The following is a 13,121-nucleotide window of genomic DNA, read 5'->3' as shown; positions in this document are numbered from 1 at the left end:
GGGAGGAGGCAGAAATCCTTGATAAATAAATAAATTAAAAAAAAAACCTAATGTTTTATAATACTTCGTTATAGTTTCCTAATGATATACACAGTATTGTGATTGAATAGCTGAGCAGTTAGTTCAAACAGTAAAATGTTTGTCTTGCAAGCATGAGGAGCTGTGTTCAGAGGTCAATTCCCAGGATCCATGTTAAAACAAAACAAAACCAACAATAAAGAACAGCAAAAGCTTAATGTGGTGGCTGTGTGCTTGCAATGCCAGTTGGGGAGATAGAGATAGGCAAATTCTTGGGACTTGCTGGACAGTCACCTAACCTACTCAGGGGTGAACTTCAGACCAGAGAGTGAACACGTCTCAGGAAGGGTAGATGAATTGTCCTGAGAAATGATACCAAAGTTGCCTTCTGGCTTTCACAGGTGCATGTGCATATATCCTTGCGTGGACATGAACGCAAACACAAACCACATACATACACATGGACACAAACTGTAACTAGAATGCTGAACTGAGGTTGGAGAGATGACTCAGTGGACATGAGAACTGGCTGTTCTTCCAGAGGACCAGGATCTGATTCCCAGTACTCATATGGCACTAACAACCACACTGTTCCAAGGGATCTGATACCCCTTCTGACTTCCACTGGAAATGCATACATGTGGGATACAGATATACACACAACCTAAACGGCCATAAATGAATAAATAATTTTTATATATTTATATATGCTTATATAATATATGTCTATATATTATTTATAATGTAATATTTTTGGAGATAGAGAGTTGTCAAAGGGGTCATGATCCACAGGTTAAAAACTTCTGGTCTGAAGAATGGATAAGGAATGGTACATTTACATAATGGAGTACTACACAGCAGAAAAAAATAATGACATCTTGAATTTTGCAGGCAAATGAATGGCGCTAGAGAACATCATTTTGAGTGAGGTAACCCAGACACAGAAAGACAATTATCACATGTATTCACTCTTAAGTGGTTTTTAAACATAAAGCAAAGGAAACCAGCCCACAAACCACAATCCCAGAGAACCTAGACAACAATGAGGACCCTAAGAGAGACATACATAGATCTAATCTACATGGGAAGTAGAAAAAGGCAAGATCTCCTGAGTAAATTGGGAGCATGGGGACCTTGGGAGAGGGTTGAAGGGGAGGGGAGAGCCAGGGAGGGGAGCAGAGAAAAATGTAGAGCTCAATTAAAAAAAGAAAAAAGAACTGCTGGTCTATAAAATCATATGGTGTTCCATGGGTCATCCTTGTAAATTAGCAAGTCAAGGACAAGACAACCTGCTAAGAGAATTAATGTGCAGATGACTGAGCCTATTGGGCACCATGGGAGCTATGACAGCCACCTGAAACGGGAGAAGGAAAACCATGAGAAGAAAAAAAAAAGTCAAAGATACAGGTGCCTGGGTTCAGCTGAAGCACTGGCCAGCTCCACCTGGAGAAGTAAGGTTTGTGCAGACAGACAGAAAGGAGCTCGGGCCGTTGAGTTTTTGGAATCCATTCCCTCTGAATCCATGTGTTAATGCACACACACACACACACACACACACACACACACACACACACACACTACAGAAGACCTAGAGTTAAACGTTTTTTAAAAAAATAAGAAATGTTGGTTGCAGTTCCCTATGAGTTAGAGAGTTTAGCATGGCTTGAGCTCCAAGCTTATTTTCTTATTAGAGTTCTTGGTTTCCTTTGATCCCTTTCTGACATGAAAAAAAAAAGTTAAGGACTTTTTCATGTGACATTGCTTCCCACACAACAACTCAGAGGAGGAGAAACTCCATTTCTTCCATTAAAAAAAAAAAATAGAAATCTACCCAGCAGTTCATGAGTGAGTAGTGACTTTGTCATCTCTCTGACTTCATTCCACCCTCATCTTCCTGGAGGCACCGATTCATCCTCATCCCTCATGCAGAATTTTCCTGCCCACATCCGGCTCCTTTAGCATCTCTTTTTCTGGGCCAAGCACCATTCAGGTATTTCCCCAAACAAACAGAATTCTCTTCTCATAAAAAAATAAGATTCTCTTTTAACATATATTTTAAAGCTCTCACAAAATACACCCAGAATAGTTTTAAAATTACCCATATCACAAATCTTAGCACGTTGGTATCTTTTGTTCCAGTTGTCATTATATTATATAACTGGGCTCATTCTATATATATATATTTATTTTGTATTCTGCCTAAAAATTTTATGCATTCTATTATAGAAAATTTTCATCGCTGCCAGAATGTATCAGGAAAAAAAACAATTTTCAATGATTTTTATATTTTTCCATATTAGCTGGATGAGTTTGCTTAAAAATTATCTTTCTGGCTAGACAGTCTAGATTCTATATTGTCATTCTCCCAACTTGTGTTATAGTAAATATTTTTATCCCTTTTTAAAAAATATAATACTGAGCTTAGTAAAAACTAGGTAAGCACACACGAATCTTTTCCATTTTTTTTTTTTTTTTGGCTATTCTATTGGGATGAACTGGCAACCTGAAGAACAAGGTCATCTTAAGTCTTAAGATAGGCACTGCTGAAGTGCTTCTCGAGAGATGGGAAGTGGCACGATTAGATACGAGATTTTCTTTCTACGGATAATTCAAGTAGCCGACTCTACAGAAGAGATAATTAAAATCTGAATCAAACTGTGGTGATGGGGGAGGGCTGGGGGAGTGTGGATGTAGAGACAGGATGGGAGTCAGTGATATTTCTGAAACAGAGAGCAAGGTATGGGCGGTGAGAAACAGTGAGGATCAGAGGCAACTCACCCTGCTATCTGCCTAACCAAGATGATGCTGATTTTTTTTTTCAATACAGAAAGAGACAATGATTAAAGAGTGCAGATGTGCAGGAAAAGATAATTCGGTATGGGACTCATTTTATTTGGATTATATGCCAATTTTTAAAAGCTTTGGGTGGAATCTAATAGACTCGCGGAACCATTGTTCTCAGGCATGGGACATCTGTTGTTTTTGCCAGTCTGACATCTGGTGCTCCTTCACAGGAGGAATTTTGGGTGCCAGTCTGGGTTAGAAGGAGCCTAGTCTCAGAGCTGCATTTTTTTACACCTGCTTTTTAATTAAATTGCGGGTGTCTCTGGTTTGGTAAACAGAGATGGGGATGATTGAGCATCCAGGTCTACCCTGAGGATCACTAGAGGCAGCCATCCCTTAATCTTAATACCCCTGGAAGGGCTGGTTTCCCCCATCCTCTTGCGCTGTAGCTTTGACACACCTGGCACTCCTCTGTCGCATCCATAACCCAAGTCAGCTAATTAGAGACAATGAAGTTGATGTCTACTAATTTCCAGGAGATGGCCAAAAATTAAAGCTATTTTCCAGGGATTTCGAGCTAAGGGTATTGGTCTATAGATGGAGTTGTTGACAATTATTTTGCTTGTCTGGCAACCGAAGCAACACCAAATAAATCCGGGCTAGTTCTATGACTGGTTCTGACTGGCATCCTAGGGTTCAAGTACATTGATGCCAGTTCTTACGTTTTTCAGTCTTCGAGACATTACAATTCTCTTTAATCTTAAGGCAGTTTACAACCAAATAACCTCTGACTAACACAGTCATAAGATATGAGTATCAGAAAATGATTGCTTTCTGATAAAACCAAGAGGAGTGCTACTGTGAGTACATAAGATTTTGTTTTATATTTAATGGTTGACATAGAAATAAGGAATATCTACCATAGGGTCTATGTCCAAATAAGAGTGATCATAAGCATTTGATCAAATTAAACCATTATTACAATTTATAACTGCCTGAAGTTGATAGCTAGAATATCATAAATTTTAGTTATGTTTTGCATGCTTTTCTTTGTGTGTGTGTGTGTGTGTGTGTGTGTACACATGCATGTATACTTGTCTTTGCATGTGTGAGTAGAGGCTAGTGGTCCATGTTGGATATCTTCCTCTGTGTATTTTATTCAATTTTTTAAAACTACATTCTTTTTAATTATGGGGGACACATGTATAAGTGGGAGTCAGAGGACAACCTGTGAGGGTGAAGGGTTGGTTCTTCATTATATCACATGGTTCTCAGGAATAGGACTCAGGTTGCCCAGCATGGTGACAAGCTCCTTTATTTGCTTGAACCATTTTTGCTGGCCCCATCTTCTTTTTCGAGACAAGCTCTCTCTCACTGAGCCTGGGCCTCGGCCTTTTTCGCTAGGTTGAATGGTCAGCAAAGCCCAGGATACAACTATCTCTGCCTCCCTAGCATTCAGACTTAGGGACCTGGAGATCCAAGCCTCACCCTTGCTCAGCAAACACGTTCCCCTCTGAGCCATCGCCCTGGTGTCGACCTTCTATTTCTTTTCTGGGTTGAAGGACACAGGGGCACGGTGCTGGCACGCGAACAGCACCAGGAAACTCTAATAGACCTTCAAGTATCTGGAACATGCAGCTTCATAGTAGGACTTTGCATTTCAAGAAACAGATGACCAAGGGATTACGGTTCTGTTACTTCAAATGTCCACCATTTCATTGATCCAGGAAATACCTGGGGTCTGGTTGCCACACTATATTTGCGCAACTTTCAGAGAGTAACAGCAAACACGTCATCTAGCATCAGAGCCTTCACTGCCCTTTCCGCTCTGACGCTAGTAACAGATCACATAAGAACTGGTCAGATTTGGTCTCCTTCCTTGGGCGTTCATGAGTGGTTCATTTTCGAGCCACCGCTGTGCCTCAGCCATCTCTTTTAGTCTGGAGTTGTCATTTGAGGATGGCTTAATTAAGAATGTTTTTGCTTCGTGCTCTACCCTTGGGTCATTAAAAATTGCAATGGAAAATATGATAATGGGAAAATAAATTATTTAAATCTATTATTAATCTGAAGTTCTTAAATATGTATCATGGGATCTGTAAAACACTGTGTTGAAAAAAAATCGGTACAGAAAGAAATTCTTATTCTACATCCTGCCTCATAAAATAATATGTAGCTAGTAATTAATATTTTACATATGTACAGCAACGAATATTTAATTTTTTCCAAATGTAGTGCTTGAATTTACAGAGTCAATGTCTCTTTCAGGAGTGGTCTACCTAGCTACAATAATTTAGACCATTTGATCTCACAATTACGCTAAAACATGCCCTTCAAGAAGTCATTTTAATTATGATATAATTGCTGTTATAATTGAAAGAACGTCTGGCGGTGGGAGTGAGGATGGGGGTGGTGGCAATGACAAACATTTGTAATCCCAGCATTCAAGAGGCAGAAACAGGAGGATCATGAGTTTGAGGCCTGTTCAGCAACAGTATCATCAAATCCAGGAGCCAGCGCTATTTACTAGGACATTGTATCTAAAGTGTCAAAAGTACATTTGCGAGGTCGGATTTTATTCTTGACAAATTTATGAACCAGAGAGCACTATAATAAGCAGAAATACACACATAAGGTATGGAGGAGGTGATTAAGGGATGTTAATTCACAGGCATATGAAGTAGCTGAGGTCGCTCAGATTCCTGGGCAAGAAAGCCGAACAACAGCAATCCAGCTCTGAGAGGTTCGGTGAGGAATTCAGGTCCCGCGAGGGTGGAAACACGTACTTAGATCTTAGTAGGGAGGGCTGCGGGTGAGCCTGGAGCCCCCGGATTCTACTCTAACTCCGGGAGGGGCGGGGCTGCCTGGTGGGCGGGGCTAGTGCAGAGGAGGGGCGGGAGCCCTGGAGGGCGGGGCCACGCGTCTCCGCCCCCCGTCTCTCAGCTGGGCTCGGGAGCGCGCGGCGCGGCACCGCCGGGCTGTGTTGGCGAGGCGGCGGCTAGACTCGAGCGCCGCAGGTGACCCCGGCGGGGAGCCGGACGCGCGGGGCCGCCTGAGAAGCGGAGGGCTGGAGGCGGGCCCCCCGGCTTGGGACGTCTCTCCGCCTAGACACTGGGCTGAGGAGACGCGCGGCGAGCTGCGAGCCGCCCGAGGCTCCCTGACTGTCGGCGGGGCTAGCGGCCCTCGGCATGTTCGGTGAGGCGAGGCTTTTCCTCCCGCCCGTGGGCTGAGGCGGCGGCGGCCACAAAGCAAGATGCCCCTGCCGGGCTCGGCTTAGAGGAGCGTCCGGGCCGCCAGCGGGAGAGCTTTGGTCGTCCAGAGCCGGCGGCGACCGCGGCCCGAACCGCAGCGACGGGTGGGCGCCCCGACATGGCGGCCCGGAGCGCCCCGAGCTGCCACCTGCGGCTCGAGTGGGTGTACGGCTACCGGGGCCACCAGTGCCGCAACAACCTCTACTACACCGCCGCCAAGGAGATCGTGTACTTCGTGGCGGGGGTCGGCGTGGTGTACAGCCCCCGGGAGCATCGGCAGAAGTTCTACCGCGGTCACAGCGACGACATCATCAGGTATGGGCTCCCGGGAGCGCTGTCACCCCTGCCAAGCGCTCTCGGAGTTTGCACCGGCCTGTCCTTCGGGGAAGTCGTGACCACTCCTGCAAAGGAGCATCACCCAGGGACGCAAGGCACCTCTGTCTGATCCCGAGCCCACCTACTGAGCACTCCGCTTTCTAGGGAAGCCTCCTCCCGACCGGATCGTGAGGACGGTCCGCAGGGCAGTCACCTCCAGGGTTTTGTGACCTTTCCCATTCCATCAACGTCAGGAAACTTGTCGAAAGGTTGTTTGGCTAACACTTTTTCCTTTTTAGACCCGTGACTGGCTTCCCGTTAAAGGAGATCTTAGAGAGCCATCGGTAGAAAATACTTAACCGTCCCAAGCTCCGCAGAGCGAAGGCTGGACTTGGGGAGCGCATCACACGGTGCCCAGGAGGGTGCTTGACTCTTGGCCATACTTGTTAGTTCAGGTTTCTCTACCAGCAGTTATTGGCAGAGAGACTTGGGTATTTCTCTCAAGGCAGTTCACAGGAGGTTAAAAATCACACTGGAAGGCAGTTTGAGGGTGTCAGTCTTATGTGAGAAATAACCTCACTGATTTCCAGTCCCGTTGTTTATCTTCATCCGAATAATCTTAAATTTGCTTTCCTGTTTATAATTTAAATCACAGGGTGTGTGTATTTTGCTCTTTATTGATCTGCATCTTAAAGTTGGTCGTGATGTTTACATTTCTCTGGGAAGCTGTGCATTCAAAGGCTAATTTTCAGAATCTCAGCCGAACTTTTAAGTTAGGAGCATTAGAATTGATTATTGCCCCACGCACATTTCTGCCTTCTATCGTAGTGACTATATTACAGAAAAATTTGAGAGTGTGTTTGCTGTTTCTGAGTTTTTAACACAGGTTCTGTGATCAGATTTAATTTTATTCCTTCATGGATGTTTCACAAGATTCAAATTAGTATCATGGTTTGATCTCTACTAAGCAAGATGCTCTGGTGCTGAAATTCCATGAAGGTGTGTTATTTTGACTTTCTATACGTATTTAAGGGGGAAGAGGGCCTAATGCAAACAGAAGGTCAGATAGGATGGAGCCAAGGGAAAGTAAACAGAATCTGAAATTGAAGAGTATGGAAGACATGGTGGGGGCTTTTATCATATTACTCAGTTGGTTTTATAGACACTGCAGTGGAGGTTTACTAGATTCCACATTTAGAAAGGAATCTGAGAAGCAATTTTATTCTCCTCAAATTAGGCTTTTTCTGTGGTGGTGCTGATGAGGGCTTTAGACCTAAAACCAAAATCACTAACTTGAACAGAAGTTATAGTGATTACTGATTTTATTCACCTGAGGAGCAGATTTTTCCCAGTCTCTTTTCTTTCCCCAATCCTGTCATGTCTGTCCTTCTCCAAGGACTTGGGCTCTAACTTTACTGACTTCAAGTAGCTTTGAGTAGCAGCCCCCTCCAGATAGTCTGAGGTTAAATTCAGAGAGTAGCGCTGGTGTGAAGGACAGTGAGCTCTTTATAGGGAGTGCAGTTCCGTTGTTTCTACTCCTTGTGAGAGCCCCGTTATATGGAGGGTCTCCTAAACTTGATGTGATTTATTTGAGGGAGATGAAGTTATGTCTCCATTCTCCTAACACTAGTTAGAAGTTATATTCCACAGTTCTTGAATTTTTTATTTATTTATTTTTTATATTGCAGATTAAGCCTAGGGCCTTATACATAATCAAGTGCTGTATCACCGAGCTATGCTGACTGCAATTTTTATATTTCATTTCAGTAAACTATAAAGAAGGTCATACTTTTGCCTTCTGCAAGAGTTGTGCAACCTATACATCTGTCTCAAAATACTTCCAAACAGCAAACATACTGTACATGTCTGTGATTTGTGTAAATGAAACATTCTTATATAATTTATGACAATTTAAAAGGATTTCCTGAAAAGTTGTAGCGGGTAGTAAAATCTGAACCATACAGCATAGTAAAAATTGTGGCACAGATTTAATACAATACTAAGAATATAATTGAGAAATCAAATTGCTTTAGAAATTGTATTTCAGATAGTAATGACAGATTATTCTTGTGAAATAAAACAGTCAAACATTAAAACCCATTTTTTTCAGTAGTCCATGACCTGCAAGCATAGAAACCATTCCAATAATTGCTCAGTTATTTTATGGCAGAAGATACAGCATTCATAAATGTGATGGATAGTAGAAAACAATGTTATGATATTAGCCTTAATAATGAAAATGTTTTCATCAGTTTTATTCTCTGCTGTAGGATAAGGCTCTTGTACACTGTAAAGATTTGTCACTTGTATTAGTTTAATAAAACACTGACTAGCCAGTAGTGAGGCAGGAGGTATAGACAAGGTGACCAGAGTAAGAATTCTGGGAAGAGAAAAGGCAGAGTGAGTCACCAGCCAGACACAGAGGAAGCAAGATGAGAATGCCTTACTGAGAAAAGGTACCAAGCCACATGACTAAACATAGACAAGAATTATGGGTTAACTTAAGTTGTAAGAGCTAGTTAATAATAAGCCTGAGCTAATAGGCCAAACAGTTTATAATTAATATAAGCCTCTGTGTGTTTCTTTGGGACTGAATGGCTGCAGGACCGGGCAGGACAGAAACTTCCCACATTTACTTAAAATTTGCTTGTGATTTTTTTTGGTAAAATATAACTCCAGATGAAGACGATTTTAAAATGAACAGATAATTGTCATGTGGTTTTTAAAAATGTAAGTGCTATACTGGTTGTAAAATTTGAATAGTCTGTTACTTGGTTCTTCTATAATCTTACTGTCGTCTAGGATGACTCAAGGTGATTCCATTTGACATCACATCATTTTTTTACATCGCTTAGTTAGTTGTCTTCCTTCTTTTGCTCTGTATCTTTGTGTACTAAACTGCTCTGGTCGTTTATCTTTTACTAGTATTTATTCCAGTAACTTGTTTATATTTGGAAGTGAACTTCATTGTCAAAATAATGCAGGGCCTTTTCTTTGTGTGTGTGTGTGCACATGTGCATGTGTTTCGAGTTCTGTTGTTTCAGTTTCTCTATTTGGTATTAGCAGTGGTTTTTATTCTAATATAATATTTTGCTAGTTCTAGTTTTAACAAAAGATGCTTATCAATGACCTGTTCTAAAACGTTTTTCTTAAAAAAGTTTTGAAACTTTTTCTAATTGAAATTTTTTTCCAAAGGATTTTATGGCTTTTAAATTATGTTTTCCTTGTTACTGTCCATCAATATTTATTTGGTAAAGTAGTGGATATTATCAAATGTTTTCAAGTTATGTATACCAGGAAGGATCATGGATGGGATATAGTTAACTTGGTGTGTTTTTACATTAAGCTCTATTTTACTCAGTTATCCACAGTTTATAGATCTAGAACTTGAAATGTTTAAAAATGAATTTCATCTATTCCTGAAAAAGGCTATTTCTTCCTATTTTCCTTAAAGATTCTTCTTAATTCTTCTGAGAAATAGTGCTATCATCTGACATACTCTTGTGTTAGAACAGAATAGTTAGTAGTTGTTTTACTGCCTTCTTCTCCCTCCCCCTTACCTTTGGTTCTATTTTGCAATAGCCATTTCTCTCAGGATCACCAGTGACCTAAAACATTGCCAAATGCAGTGGCTGGTTATTGGTTTACATCTTTTTGAATTTTTGTCACCATTTGACATATTTGGTCATGCCCATCTTACTAAGATACTTTCTAAAAATATTCCAAAAGTTGTACAACTGTTTATATGTGTATGTATTAATTATAACCTTTAAATCTGTATAAAACATTTGTGTCCTTAAACAGTTATCATTTATTTTTAGTGAGAACATTAAAAATCCTTCTAGTTTTATGAAATACAGAGTACATTTTTTTTTCTTTTAATCACTGCCTGACCCATTAGTTCCAGCCACTTATTGGCTAGCTCTTACATATTGATCTAACCCATTTCTATTATTCTATGTAGCCCACGAACCGGCTTACCAGAAATGATCTTAACCTGCATCTGCCTGGAATGGGGGAACCATGGCGACTCACTGACTCATTAGAGCCATCTTACTGTGAAGTACCAGACTTCTTACTCCTAATTATAACTTAGGTCTCTGTGATAATCTTTTCCCCATCCATACCCTCTGTCTTGTTTTCCCTGGTCTCTTATCACCACCCTTCAACTCTCTAGTTGTATGAGATCAGTTTAAAAAACAATTCCATATATGTGGAAGATCTTGTAATTTGTTTTATTTTACTTAGCAGTGATCTTAAGTTCCAACTATGTTGTCAAAATGATTTTGTCCTCTTTATGGAAGAATAGTATTTTTTTATTGGTGTGTGTGTGTGTGTGTGTGTGTGTGTGTGTGTGTATGTGTGTAAAAGTAAGGAGAATCTGGACTATGAAGAACATTTTAGGTACTGTGGAAGGGAGGCCTCACTGTTCAGGTGATGCTTCAGAAACTTGGAAGTGAGGAACTATACTGTGTAGAAATCTGAGTAAAGGGTAGACTAGGCAAAGGGACTCTTCTTTATGGAAGCTCTGAAGTAGAAGCCCTAATAGATTTGAGGAACAGTAAGAGAATTGATGTGGCTGGAGTAGCATGAACTTGGGTTTAGTGAGGTAAAGATGATATGGAATAGATTGTATAGAAACTTGCTGAGAGAGTTTTGGCTTTCTCTCTGAGACTAGAAACTTTTTTTTTTAACAATTGTGGTGGTTTGAATAAGAATTTAATTTGAATACTTAGTCATTAGAGAGTGGCACTACTTGAGTAGGATTAGGAGGTGTGACCTTGTTGGAGGAAGTGTGTCGCTGAGGGTGGGCTTTTAGGTTTCAAAGCTTAAGCCAGGCCCAGTGTCTTTCTCCTCCTGCTGCCTTTGGATCTAGATGTAGAACTCCCAGCTACTTCTCCAGCACCCTGCCTGCCTGTGTGTCACCATGCTCCCTGCCGTAATGGTAATAGACCAAACTGCTGAAACTATAAGCAAGCCCCAGTTAAATGCTCTCTTTTACCAGAGTTGCTGTGGTCATGGTGTCTCTTTAAGCAATAGAACACTGACTAAGACAACAATTTAATGAAGTTACTGGCTTATAGAATAGCAAAGTCACTCTGACTTTTATATTCAGAATATACTGTAGAAGAGGAGCAGGAGGGAAGCAGGGGAACCACTGAGGGGCCTGTTGTAGTTCTCTCCAGAAGTATTGGTCACTTGGACCTACCAGGAGATACTGAGAAGAGTAATAGTGAAAGCAGTGAAAAAGGTAAAGTTATGGGTGTATTTTAAAGATAGGAGCAGTATGGTTGATTAATGAATCAGCTGTAAATTAGAAGAGATCAATAATAATCACAGAAATTTTTATCAGAACATGTGGAGAATTGGAGTTAGCAATTAAATGAATGGGAAAGATTATAAAAAGCATTTTCTTTTTGTGGAGAAAGGGAAAAATCAAAAGCCCTGTGTTAGAATAGTCCAATTTAAGATATTTCATAGATAAGTAAGTGGGATCATAAACTAGACAGCTGAACAGTTATGCCTATAACTCAAGGAAGCAGCCTGGTATGGCTAATATAAACTGGGATTATCAGCATGTAAGTAATGAAGCCATGAGTCTCCATGAAGTCACCAGGGTAGCAAGTATAGACAGAGAACAGATCTGGAAATGGATTTCTGTTGTGCTCCAATATTCAAATGCAGGGGAGGTGAAAAATGAAATAACAAAAATGTATCCAGAGGAACAGAAGGGAAAATGAGGAGTATGGGGACATCAGATATGACCAAGCCTGTTTCCCATTAGTGAAGATGTTAGCTGTCTTGTGGTTATTACATTACAGTTATAAAGCCTGTCCAGGAGACCATTATATCCAAAGGATCAGGGGAAAGGAGATCCAGGAAGAAGTCAAAATTGGCTGTTATTAATACATAAATCTAGCACCCTTTAGGATATTCCAGCAGCTCCTATTTGTTATTTAAAACAAACTACCACACAATAGCATGTGACTGGCAGCTCTCATTCTTACGACTCACAGCGTGAGTAGTAATTCAGATTAGCAATAGAAACAAATGCAGATTCTTATGTCTTACACTGCTACCATAACTTAGCTTTCCATAACTGTGACACAGTTCCTGAGAAAGGAGGAAATCTGTATTTTCACTTACGATTTTCAGAGATTATGGTTGAAGGTTGAAGTCTTTTGTTGCTTAGGGGCTGAAGCAAGGCAGAATATCATGGTGCAGTGCTATTGGGAAAGGAGACTGCTGACTTCAGGACAGCCATGCAGTGCACAGATGGGAGAGGAAGAGGACCAGTAGAAGGAAGCGGGAGGGCAGGGAAGGGAGAGGGGAAAAATAATCTGGAAATTGTCTACCACCTTTACTTCGGAACTCTTCATTCTCCTTCCCATTATACTGAATCTACGTCTTGGCATCTTTTGTGAGGACTTCCTCGTCAGGACACTGTAGGGAGCCGGACAGGATCATTACAAGATGGCGCTGACATCCTGTCTTGTTGGAAATAAACAACTCCATATTTGGCTATGCCTTTGGGAGCCGCGTGTGCGGTGGATAAGGGTCCTTGGGCCTATCCCAACGCAGTCTAGTGTCAGCTGATGGTGGCAGCCAATCACAGGGCGACCCATGTGCCAATTCCCTATATAAGCAGCTGCCTTAGTGCTCTTGGCTCCCCTTACTTCCCGCCCCTCGCTTCCCGCCCCTCGCTTCCCGCCCCTCGCTTCCTGCCCCTCGCTTCCCGCCCCTCGTTTCCTG

General features: G+C 41.5%; 1 protein-coding gene across 1 annotated transcript in view; it reads left to right on the top strand.

Annotated features, from left to right (window-relative positions):
- The first annotated feature begins 5,800 nt into the window (after positions 1-5,800).
- Eml5 (echinoderm microtubule associated protein like 5) overlaps positions 5,801-13,121 on the top strand; it is a 121,294-nt gene continuing 113,973 nt past the window's right edge. Inside the window, exon 1 of the mRNA XM_005343438.2 lies at positions 5,801-6,368. Within this exon, the coding sequence (XP_005343495.1) occupies positions 6,172-6,368 (197 nt within the window). The 5' untranslated portion in view covers positions 5,801-6,171. The remainder of the gene's footprint in view (positions 6,369-13,121) is intronic.

This window comes from Microtus ochrogaster, chromosome 1 (genome assembly GCF_000317375.1).
Source record: "Microtus ochrogaster isolate Prairie Vole_2 chromosome 1, MicOch1.0, whole genome shotgun sequence".
Taxonomy (NCBI): domain Eukaryota; kingdom Metazoa; phylum Chordata; class Mammalia; order Rodentia; family Cricetidae; genus Microtus; species Microtus ochrogaster.
Note: the sequence above shows the minus strand (reverse complement) of the source record. Positions and strands in the feature narration are given on the sequence as shown.